At 39.7% G+C, this 12,858-nt stretch overlaps 1 protein-coding gene across 1 annotated transcript in view; it reads left to right on the forward strand.

The window, feature by feature from the left end:
- CALCR (calcitonin receptor) overlaps positions 1–12,858 on the forward strand; it is a 138,375-nt gene that overhangs the window by 99,180 nt on the left and 26,337 nt on the right. Inside the window, exon 7 of the mRNA XM_072330046.1 lies at positions 5,630–5,756. Coding sequence (XP_072186147.1) covers positions 5,630–5,756 — 127 coding nt within the window. The remainder of the gene's footprint in view (positions 1–5,629; positions 5,757–12,858) is intronic.

Raw genomic sequence — 12,858 nt, forward strand, 5'->3', positions numbered from 1 at the left:
TCTGTAAGGGGAAGAATTGGCATTTTTTCCTATCTTGTAGCATTAACTTAAAATGAAGGGTATTTCTGCAATCACTGGACTTTTTGTCACTAGTAAGTCCAAGTAGTCAGAATAAAGTACACCCAGTGCATATTCTGTCATAACCACTTACTTATAAACGTTTTGTATGGCTCTTGTAGTACAGAGGTTTTATTTGTCTAGACTGAATGGCATTTTTTAAGTATCTTGGAACTGGTAGATTTCACATGTTGCATCACAACTGAATAACTTCAGTACAACATGAAATTCTTTACATGCTGGATTGTAAGAAATCATCATCTCCATAAATTGTGATGTGTGTTTGGGCCACAAATACAAATAAGATTTGTAGAATTCATCGTCATATAGCAAACACAAAATTCCTGCTTAAATGTATATAATAATTGTAGAAAATTGGGGTTATAGAGAAGCTCTTGCTGAACCTCTGTCTCTAGAGACCAAGGGATGGTTGTCTGTCTTTAAAAATCTGCAGTGAAAGTTGCTCCACAAGACCCCAGGTACTTGTTCCAGTGCTTAAATCAATTATAGCCTCAAAGTCCCTGTATTATTTAAATCAAATTTTACATGAGGGACCTTAGCCTATTTCTGGTCTCAACTTTGATTTATATTACCTTTGCAGTCTTTTATGACACTGCACTCCTTATGTCTTATAATAGATCTATGTACAAATCTGGGAAATAAACCTGTAAACAGGTCAAATATTATGGGTTAATTATTCCAAATACATACCAGTCAATAAAATCAAGAGAATAGCTGAACCTTTTGCATCTTTTTTGCAGAGGACTTAATTCCTCTTTGAGATGGTGAAGAAATGGTATCTCCACATGAAAATGCAGAGAAACAGAAAACAGTGTTTCTAAGGCAGGACAGAAGAATGAAGTTATTTTTAATGAGAGTAAAATAAAGCAACCAATACTGAAGGAAGGTAGTTTCAGAAGAGGGGTTGAGACACACTGTAACACAGGTGAGAAGCCATGAGCCAAAGAACAAGGGGATCTGGATATTCTGAATGAAATGAGACTCCAAATAATTTTACTGGCTGGAGCACAACAGAAATGTGCTCCCATGTGGTAGGATTGAGTTTTATATTTTGGTTAGATTCATAGACTTATGGGTATATTCAGATTGTGTGCTTTCTAGTAAACGTTGTCTCAATAGCGTTATGAAAATCTTCTGCCTGTCTACCTCATCTGCTGTTGATCCCTGAACAAGTTCACCATGGATAAGATCAAGGTGTCCATACAGTCTGGAAAAGAGTGTGCTTTGTAATCTGTGAACCCTATGAAACAGGAAATTCAATGGTTGGACTTTGCATAAGCTGTAATAGGAATTTAATAAGATTATGGGCTCTAAGTAGGTGAATAAAAAATATGGATTATTAATTCTGGTAATTTCCAGAGGATCAGATTTATGAGTGGTTGTGATAACGTGTTAATGGGATATAGAGACAGACGGAGATTTCCTAATGAACTGCTGAATTCCCATCTCTTCTAAGAAACAGAGCACAAAACCACTACAGTAGTGCATTGAAAAAACTGGGATCTGAAATCTTCTAACCAGGCTCCAGAGCTCTCTGGGGCAGTTTGGACAGGATTTGGTTTAAATGTCTACCCAAAATGGTCCAGAAGGGTAATTCCATTCTTCTGAGACCTTGCAGTGAGCAAGGCAGGCTCAGGTTGACTCAGTGTGAGTTCTGAATCACTGACAGCTCAATCCTGACCATTCCCAGGCCACGCTGAAAGACTCATCTGACAATAGCTTTCCTGACAGCAGAACACCCACCTCTTTCCTCCTCCTCTGCTTATCCTTTCCTTTCAATGACTAATCTGTAACACAAATATTACAGGAAGAAGTAGAAAAAGGGATCAAAACAAAGCACCAAAAGATGAGAGGACAAAGAAGAAACCAAACTAAAATCATAAGGAAGTAAGAGTAAAGCTGTACAGGAGCAGTCTTCTTGTTACATTCAGCTGTCTTCTCCTGTCTGGATATGGCAGTGATGGATTATTTGACCTTCAATAGAAGGCAAGCTATCAATCAGACAGTCAGTCAAACAGTAAGAGATGGTTTCAGAGCTGTACAGTAGCCTTTGGTTGTAGACATGTCAGTTAATAACTTGCAGAGGTTTCTTTTTCGGAATGTGAGGAAAAAAATCTTCCCATATATAAGCAGTCTTTACTGCCAGAAATTATTCCCATTTGAATTTGAAGTATATAAATTCATAATTATCTGGCATCACAAATGCCATATTGGTGAGCGTTGATAAGCAGTAGTAATTTATAATAGGAAGCAGAATATTCATAAAGCAGAGTGCCCAACAGTCACATGCATCTCAACACTATTCCAGTGTTTTTATAGTTGCAGACTGAAACCCCATCAATGTCTTACATGATAAAAATAAAAAAAGGGACACCTTGCACCAAATCATTTCCCATTTAATTATTAAAACAAAGATAGTTTTGTAAATATAAGTGAGGTGTACAGTAAGCTTAGGTCTGTGAGAACGACAGATATTGTGTTGTGAATATACCTGCCAGTATCATTGTTGGCAAGGCTTTTAAAGGAAGTTCAAGAAGGATAATGTATGCAAGGATCAATTATAGAAGTTTGTTGGGAGTTTTCTCCAGGAAGGACATGGTAGAAAGCATGAAAATAATTGTTTAAAAACTAAATGAGTGTCCAGAAGATGGAAAATAACTGACTGGGTGCAAAAAACAGTGTTCTCAATATTCACAACTGAGGATTAGTGACAGATTCACAGAATAGATCTGCAAAGAAAATAGTGCAAAAAATGCCTTGGATATCAATATCATAAATACAATAGAAAAGTGGAGGTAGGAACTCAAAAATAAGGGTGTGTGAATAGGATGCCCTATCTCTGAAGGAAGTATAGGAAGCATAGGGAAAAAGTAAAATGGGACAAACGTGCAAATCATAGGAGATACTGAAAGTCACAGACACAACTGATAGAAGCATAGTGACATAAAGAGAGATGGAGTTTTAGGTCTGTATGATTAGCTTAGTCATGCCTTTTTGCATAATGATTAATAAAGCTGAATAGGGAATGTACAGAAAGTTGAGTGGAGGACGAAGTACATCTTACAAAGACACCTGCAAGGAATGATTAGAGGGTCTGGAAAAGAGGCAGAAAGAGAGCTAAGAAAGGTCAGAGAATGAGAATAACAGTGGTGACTGTCAAAACCAGCAGGAAGAATGCGCTTGGATTTTGCTAAGAAGAAAACATCACAAACTGCTAAGTACAGGTTCATGTGCAGGGCAAGATGGGTAGACGGATGAGATTGGAATTGAAAAAGAGGGTTTCCAGACAGAATTGATGGCAAATTTTCAATGAGATAAAAGATTAATAGGAGAAGGGAGGTGGAGGCATAGAATATAACAAATTGGACCATGAGAGTAGCTGAAAATTAGTGAAGCCAAACTTTCTGTTATAAGGGAAGATACTGAGAAAAAAGAGAAGACTGGACAAGAGTTTTCCCCTCTGGGCAGACTAAGTCAGGAAGGTGCTGTTGCCATTTTGATAGAAAATACTAAGGGTCAGGTATTTAAGTGAGGGTAGGGAAATATACATTTCGTGATGCTGTTGGATCATTAACATGCAATCTGTAATCAAGGAAGAAAAGTTTAAGAGACCGAGGGAGAATGATGGCAAGCAGGGCAAAGAGTTTGGACAGCAGATGGAGCAAAATATTTGGAAGGGTAATCCAATTTTATCGAGAAGGAAGACTGGGAAAAGCCAAGAAAAGCAGTGAGGAATGACAGGAATGAGAATGGAAGCCCACATGTATGGCAGGGACTATCACAAAAAACTGACTATCTGTAGTCGTAGCCATGTAGAAGGGCAGCTGGGAAAACATGGGTCTGCATTTCTGTGGTCATGAGCCAGAAACTGCTCTAAGTGATGGGCAAATTTTGATTTATTGAGGATGGGATGCATGTTATCAGAACTATAAGAGAAAGACAGAGGGTGAAGTGTACATGATAGTGTCCCAAGACAAGTGATGCCAGTAGTGTTGACAAAGTGTAATGACGGAGAACAGGAAGAAGGAAAGAATCAGTACCAGACAAACACTTTTAGAGTGCAGAGGAGCAGAATAGGAACATTAGGCTTGATTTGTGATAGGGGCAAATGCAAGTGAAATAAGCACAAGAACACAGTGTAGGATAGGTCAATCCAAAGAACAGTCTGTTTTCCCCAACATTCTATCTTACAGGAGGTCAAACTGAAGGTGCACTTAGCCCCATATCTGGTACTCAACAGCTGCCAATAGCTAATGCTAAAATAATATAGAATCAGGACTCGAGTAAAGCTCTTCCTGCTAGCCCAAAGGACCTGCACCTCATGGACATCCTAAACCAAAGAGGGTGTCTTGGTGGGTAAAGTAGGTCAACAATAATGGTGAAAATTGCAGGATGATGATGATGACCATAGACAGAAAGGCAATCTAAGCTAAAGGAAGAATTCCATCCAGTGGCTCACAGAAAAGGTACAAGGGCAACTTAAAGATATGTTGCAGGTCACCAAGGAGGAAAATAAATAAATAAATAAATAAATAAATAAAAAGTAATAAAGAAAAAATAAAGAAATAAAAAAGCAAACAAATAGATAAGCAGAAAGGGGTTCTCTGTTTTTAGAAAAAGTGCATTCTGCATTATTCCCCACGTACAGAGCAGCTGAAAGTCACAGCCAGTGCACAGCTCCAGGCTGTGGAAGCCTTACATGCCTCAGCAAGAAGCAATATTTGCTTGTCTTAGCTGTTCCTTTACCTGCAGGTTTCACCAGCTTTATTTCAGTGATCAGTGAGGGTGGACATCACATCATTATCTATCAGCTTCAGGACCACTTTTCTGTAATCAGCTCTGGAGGTGTTCTCTGCACGGGGGTGGCCAAGGGGGTGGTCTGAGGATTTTGGTAGGAATTGGAAAGGACAGATGGTTCAAGACGGAAACTGAAGTCATGATTTAGTTGTGCAAGAATTTTGTAACCTTGGGAAATTCTGCTACCCTCAATAGCAGAAATCCCTCCACCCCCCCATGCTGCTGCTCCCTCTAAGCAGGAAAACAACCTCTTCAGCTGGTGTCAGAGGCATGCAGGATACCAACCCAAATCCCCCTGAAATTTAAAGGGATTCCCACACAATGTTCTCATCACCAATTCCTAAAGCAGCAAATAATATTCATCTGAATATTTGGGAATTTGAGTCTCCAGGGAACAGCTACTTATCAAGCAATGGTCCTAATTTTTGCTACTTGCATCGTGCACGTCTAATAATTCTCAGGGTTCTGCTTCACCACTTAATATCTTGATTACTGTGAAATAAAGAAAGGCATCAAGGAATGAGAATGTAGCTGGATGGCTTTTTGTAACATGGCTAAAAAGCATGTGGTACTAAACAGGTGTAAAAACAAAACAAAAAAATTTGTCAGAGGTTACGGCTGCAATGCAAGGCATGTGTTTTCCAATTACGCCTTGCCAAAAGGCATTCTTGAGAAATTATTGCCAGAAAAGAGCTTGTTAAAGTGACTTCAGAAGAAAAATAATAATTTACAACGTGTGCTCCATATTTTTCAGGAGTCTCAGCTGTCAAAGGATAACACTGCATAAGAATTTGTTTTTTTCTTACGTGCTGAACTCCATGTTTACCATTGCCCACCTCATCATCGTTGTGCCTAACCCAGGCCTCGTGAAAAGGGATCCCGTAAGTATCCTTCTTTCTATCTTTACATTCATATAAAATTACTATGGATGAATCAAAACGAGGCATGCCCATTCACCAGTTAATGATAGCCAGGCACAAAGCATTCAGATTTTCAGAATTGACCTTGCTCAGATCTTTCACCCAGTAGTAAAAAGCTTTGAATTTGGTACAGGAGGAAAAAGCCTCAGACTTGCTACAGACTGTTTATACAAATTTGTGTCAGATCCCCACTGCTCTTGTCAGCAACTGCTTGGCATTTCCCAGCAAAGTCCCCCAAGGACAGATGCTTGGGCTGCCCAACTGCCATTTCTCACAAGCGTGCATGATAGAGAGGTGCAAGGAGGAAGAGAGATACAATTTTTTTCAACCCTCCTTTCCCCCTGCAAAAATCTGTCCACTGTGTCCTTTCTTAGGAAGTGGCAAATCAGAGCAATAGCTTGGTTCAGTCCTATCAGAACACAACCTGAGCCTATCAGAGCACAACCTGAGCCAGCCCTCAGCTGATAAATATTCATGGCAGATCTGTTACCCAGCTCTGACCATGCTCTCTAACAAAGTCATTGCCTTGTGCCTGCAGCCCTGGATGATGCAAAATTAAGCTCAAGCCTGGGAATCTCTCAAGTTTTGTCACAACACCATTCAGCTTGTCTTCTAGTAAAGGTCGTTCAGTTATGGCCCCAACTATTTATCTGCTTCTAATTTTATGAAAGCAATTAAACTTTAGCACTTGATATTATCCGATCACGTATCTCTCTCAGATGTGCTCCCAGTTAAGTGAGCTAATTAAAGCAGGAAATATATAGACTGAAAAAAAGAGACCATCTGGAGGTTAAAAAAAAAAATAAAATAGAACAGCAAAAGAATAATTAAAATATCACACTTTGTTCCTCCTTACCGCATTGCATCATATGTACATATCCTGTGCAAGAGAAGCAGTAGATATTTGAAAACACAAAGCTGGCACATAGTATAGCACCTAAATGGAAGTGAGATCTTTGTCTTGGGGTTAAGAATGATACTTCCTGACAGCAGAAGTAAATTATCTGAAGTGGCTTAAATTAAAATTTGAGGCCACAGCACGAACTCTTGTCCTATAAAATTTCATTAACAGTCTGTATGCAGTGCCTTGGGGCTAGATCCATCTTTGGAGTGAAATCTTGACCCCGGTGAAGCCAATGACAAAGCTCTCAGAGGCTTCATTAGAGCCACATAGCCACAGTACAGACAGTGGGGTCTCACAAAGCCCCTACCTCAGTTGTGATGGCAACAGGCACCATAGAATTGCCATAAGCAATCACCTCTCACTCAGAGATTCATGCCTGCAGGCAACTTCCAGGCTACAGGCCCTAAAGAGGGCCTGGGTGGCTGAATATGCTTTGATCCAAAAGAAATCAGCATGTGGAAGTTGGCCAAGCCAATGCCCTTCACGGGTAGGCACAGTTGAATATAGCTGGGTTAGCAGATGTGGCCTCACCTTTTCTGTTACATACTGACTTAATTGCTTTGATGAATAAGGGCCTTATTTTGCACTTTATTCTTCCAAACACAATTTGCATGTGTTTGACTCAGCAGTGAACTGCTGTCTAGAACTGAGATACAAATCTGGGGAGAAGAGGAGCTGGGGTCTCCTCTTTTTGGTCTGCAGTCAAGTATGGAGAGTAAACTAAAAGGAGGTAGCAAGATAATATGTTCAGACCAAACCAACGTGTCTGCCAGCATCACTAGAAAGTGGTTTTGGTGCTGATTAACAGAGCAAATAAAGGCTTTATAATTTGTATTTTTCTACACCTGCTCCATCCTCTGCTTTATTGAGTTCATTTTAATATGGCTACTTGTGACTTCCTCTAATGTGCTGCATTCATCCACTTTCTTCCTGTGCATCTTCTGAGCTTGACAGTCTTGTGCGTCTGGCTCCTACCTCGAATATATACACAGAAATACTGAAGAGCGTGGAAGGAATTGTGGAGTCTCAGATATCCTGTATTTATGTCCATACATTTGGAGTTGAAGTTGGTAGTATTTATGTACAAACTCCATTTGGAGTTGAAGTTGATGGTATTTATTCCGCAAAATAATAAATGTGTTTCCACCCCAGTAGCTCCTGCTTTTTTTTTTTTCTGCCTAAAGTTTCGCAGCAGTTCTTAAATATGCAATGTCATGGGAAAAGTACTTGCAGTGAGTACATATTTATGAGGATATCAACAAATCCATATCATTTGCAAAGAAGAAAGAAGATTCTGTTAAATAATCAAGAGAAAAGGCAGGAGAAACGAAAGAGGAATTTCATCCCTAACATCAAGGCACACACACTCTTCCTGAATCTGGATACAATAAGTGTGAGAAAATCCAAAGTATTGTTTGCATGAGATATCATAATGTATCTTTTACTCACATATGTTTAGCTCCAAAGATTTGGTTGATCTACTCATATAAATTGGTAAGTCAAACCCTTTCACATCTCAATTCTAATTATTCCCTTTTTTTCCCTGTTTTCTAGTTATTTAATTCTCTCCCTCTCTCTCTCTTTGTCTCTCTCTCTAAATATATATCAGATTTATCTGGAACTGAAATCATGAAAGAGAAAGATGTGAGCCCAGATGGTCATATAAGAAGAAGCAAGTAAATAAATAAATAATAGGTTGAACAAAAAGAGCAGGAGCGCATGCACAAATACTTGCATATATGTACTGAAAGCTGTTGTGTAAAATAATTCTTTGCATCTTGTATCTGAAGTAGCAACTGCATTAATTATACTGTCACCGGAATAGATTTTGTAGGAAGGTGTGTCTTCTTGTTTGAGGACGACCTCCAGAAGAAGAGTTGTCTGTGAACAGCACATGATGTTCTCTGTTAAAAAGCCTAGAAATAAAATAAAACTCTTGCTGCCTAATCTTTTAATATAGTTTTGCATATCAGATCTGTGTTTTTCTTTTTTCATTTTTTTTTTCTTATTTCACAAGACTAGTACTTTTAATACCAAATACTGATTGAGGTAAAGGAAGATACAACTCATGACTGGAGGGATAATTCTGCTAATGAGAAGTTGATAATTGAAACTGAATAATTGATCAGCTCTGTGAGCACCACTGTGTTTGCAGATGAGACCCAAGTCAGTAATGGCTCAGCAATTAGATAGAAATGCTTCTGGAAATGCTTCAAGAGATCTTATTGTATTTTTATCACTTCGTTGTTCTAGTGGAGAGAATGCCTGCTTTCTTTCTCCAGGCAGTTCCTAGCGCCTTCATCTTCCAAGTAGCAGGTTTTCCTATACTTCTGACACTGTGTGATGTGAAAGGTTCAATCAATTTCAACTGTAGTTTTATGGAATCCATAGCAAGGAGCAGTCCTCCACTGGAAGCTCCTGGGAGCCTTGTGTGGGCTTAGCTTTTGCTGAGGTAGACATGGGATATGGAATGCTGAAACCCATTCTTGCCTCCTTTTGTAGATAAACTTTAAAGATTTAGAACTAGATTGCCACTCTTCCTGCTGGTTCAACTCGTTCTTCCTCCATCTAAAAGGGCCAGCAGCATGTAGTCCCCTCCCATTCCCAAGCATTTCAAACTAGCACTACAATAAGTAAAGCAAGGTCACAGTAGTAGTATTATTTAAAAAATAAAATAAAATAAAAAATAGCAGTCTCATGGACACCAGAGCACTACAACAAGTCTCACCATTGACTAGTTCAAGTGAAAATGTTGACTGCCCAAGCATATTAGGCTTTCCTCCCTATTATGGATGAATAGTGGAAATAAAAAGGAGTTGTGTAGGAAGATAAGTCTGTGAAGTAGTTTCTGTGATTTGTGGGGTTACAGCACTGTTGGCTTCCCCCGTTCTCAAAGGAATAAACAAGGTAAGAGAGCCAAGAAAACAGGAGATTCACAGAATTTCTGCAACAGTGTTATCTTCTCAATATTGCACGCAGTTTTTGTCTCTTGCTATTTTCTGCTCTTTCTGATGTAGGCTGAGAAAGCCTTAGGGCTTTTAAAATATATGTTTTTCAAATGAGAGATCCATGACTTACACCAGGGAAGATAAATGGCAAAAATACTGGCCTGTGTGGCCTATGGTTTCCAGCAGTCCCCTTGGGAAGCTTCGGGATGAAGTTCCACAGAGGATAAGGGTGCTTTGATCCTTAGTGTTGTTTTCTGTGTTATGCTCGGGGTTGAACTTCAGGAGGCTCCATTCTTGTCAAATTAAATTGATTCTTCATTAAACTACCTACAGAACTTTCCTGTCCCTCTTAAAGAATCTCTGGAGGTTCTCATCTTAGTACATCTTTTTCTTCATCCTCTTCCCAGGTAGAATACTTACAGGGATCTCTGCAACCAGTGCAAGTCCAAAGGGATGAATGAAAACTATTCTGAAGTATAATACAAATGCAGAACTCCTCAGAGCAATCGAGACTTCTCCCCACAATGAAATTCAGAGAGATTAATGCAGAACTCTGTCAAATTTTCAGGCTGGAATAATATCTGCATTCATTTTAAGACAGAGCTGTCAGTGTCTAAATGGCATGAAACAGAGCAGTAATTCCCATCATTTTTTCCCAAGGTCTTTATATTCTTGTTTATATTCTCAAAACTCTCAGAGTAATGGAGAAAACAAAGCACTGTGTAATCCTGGTGGTGTCAGATTCACTAATGTGATGTGCCACGCCATGCTCAGAAGACGAAGTATGGATGATTAAAGGATGTTCACAGCATTCAGAAATTACACTCCTGTGAAGAACATTTGTGGTTTTTATGGAACAACTATATCTGGACTGAAGTCAGCCAGGCACCGCCTCTGAGAAAGATCTGAGCTTCCACAACAAAGTTATTCTGGTTATTTTCTCAATTGTAAGACACCATCAAATTAACAGCTGGCTTCAGGGGGAAGGAAAAACAATTTAAGAGACTAAGTATTTATTTTGGGACAAATTTCCTTATTTTCCTTTCCTTAGGAATAGTTCGGAAATTATGTGTTGCAGTTGATTTCTTTTCTTTTAAAGCAGTATCTCTTAGTAGGTACAAGTATCTTAAAGCAGCATCTCAAAGGGAGGGATGGTAGCTTTCATGTAGTCCTGACTCAAGGTATTTCCATGTCAAAACAACCCAGACTCCATCAAATTCTTTAGTTATTATTTCTGCACAATTTTCCCTACTTGTGATCTCTTACTTGGTGTTTCCTCCAGAAAGGATCTTGTACTGCAAAATGCATCGTGGTCCTGCAGCTGAAGGCCTCAGTCGCTGGGGTTTGTTTTTGGGTTTAGGTCCTGCATCTTTTCTGCAAGAAAAGCCAGGAAGACCCACAGTGTCAGCATGGATGAAGACCAAACTGCAGATTCAAATGTTCCTGTGAATAATCTGTCATGCTTCTACATTTTTACACACTTCCTCTGTCTGTGGACCCTGAAGGTCCTGCCATTGTGGCAGAGAGAAGTGAGCACACCCAGAACAGCTGATATCAAAATCATCAAAAATCTCTGCATCTCCAGTCCTATTTATCACCTTTCTTCAGATTTCCTGCTTTTGTTTCCTTCGTAACATGCAGTGTGTTTAGCAGCTCCATTAAACTCATGGGACAGACTAGCATCCAGAAAGGAAACTTTGCTATTTGTCAACTCACCTTGCTGCCACCATCTAACCCAACAGTCCTCCTGCCTGGTTACAGTGTCCACAAAACACCATTAGGACTTTCATAGGAGATTGTCATAGCAAAGCATTTGCTGGCTGTGTGTGCAAGGTGTGTGGATCCACTAGAGATTTGCCCCAGCTAAGGAATCCAATTGAGCACAAGGAGACTGTACCTTGTGCTGCCTTGCTTACTGTAAGGTAAGCTCTCTGCTTACTGCAGTGCCAGGTTCACCATATGGACTCCACAGGACTTCAGCCCCATCCTTCTGGGTTCCAAGCTGCAGCCACAGGACAGTGACTGCAGCTGGGAGCTTGGAGTGCATGGATGTGGCTGTGTTAATCACTGCCCATGATGCCTAATTCCAGGCCGGCTGCTTCTCACAGTGTAGGCACGGGTAGGGATGCTATTAAAAATATCCCTCGTTGCTTAATTTCATATTTTGCTTTCTCGTAACACAAAACCTAGGAACCCTCTAAGCAACTGTGTACATTTTGTTCTGTAAATGGTTTAAAAGTATATTAAAACATTAATCTTAGCCTGAGTCCCTGTGTGCCAGCTTTCTGACTGGAACACAGTTTAATGGATGACTCATAGTAGATATATTGTACAATGGTATGACGTTCTGATAGTCCAAGATTTACAGCTACAGTGCTTAGCACTGTCCTGCTTTGGAAAGCCCTTTTATTGCTTATTTGTGTAACATATGGATACTGGGAATTTAACAATATTTTCATAGAAAAGCATTCTAATAACCAGGAAAAAAATGCATTAGGCAGGTCAATAACCAAACTTCAAGTTACTCCTTAAACATGCTAAGAATGTCTGAGAATGCATTTTATTGCCTTCAAACTGAGTTGGAATAAATCCTGTCTGGTTTCTGTGGGGAACAGCACAACCTCTCCTCAAGAAGTGCTGCATGCACAGGGGGGTTCTGCAGACCTGAAGAGATCCCACGCTGACTGATCTTCAGTGAGGACAAACATGCTTATTTCCCTTTAAACAGAGAAATGTACAGCTATAGTGGTGGCCCATGTAACTGGCTTGTCCAAAACCTTGTTTTGCTTATTCTTAGCAATTTATTTCTTGCAAATGTTAGCCCGAAGCATTTCAGTGGATGGAGAACAATTGAGGAGAGGCTTCACTAAGCACACTGCCAGGCATCCTGCCCCCATGGTGATAGGCCAGGCGCTGTGGAGCTGGGAAGGCCAGCTGCAAAACCCAGGGCTAGTTGCCTTCTCTCTACTAAAACTTAGCCTTATTCTGACTGAATTACTAGGAAGACCTGCTCAAAATCAATTAGAAGTGGATGTTATGTTTTGTTATTATTGATGAAGGCAGTATTCTGTTTTTTATTTAATTCTGCATTAATTATTGCTGATGCTTTCTCTCTGTCATCCAGTAAAGGAGAGTTTAGCAGGGAAATGGCACGCAAGGACCTTGAGTACTGTGTGCAGCTTTGGGCACCACAATAAAAGAAGGATGATAT

The sequence above is a fragment of the Excalfactoria chinensis genome, chromosome 2, assembly GCF_039878825.1.
Source record: "Excalfactoria chinensis isolate bCotChi1 chromosome 2, bCotChi1.hap2, whole genome shotgun sequence".
Taxonomy (NCBI): Eukaryota; Metazoa; Chordata; class Aves; order Galliformes; family Phasianidae; genus Excalfactoria; species Excalfactoria chinensis.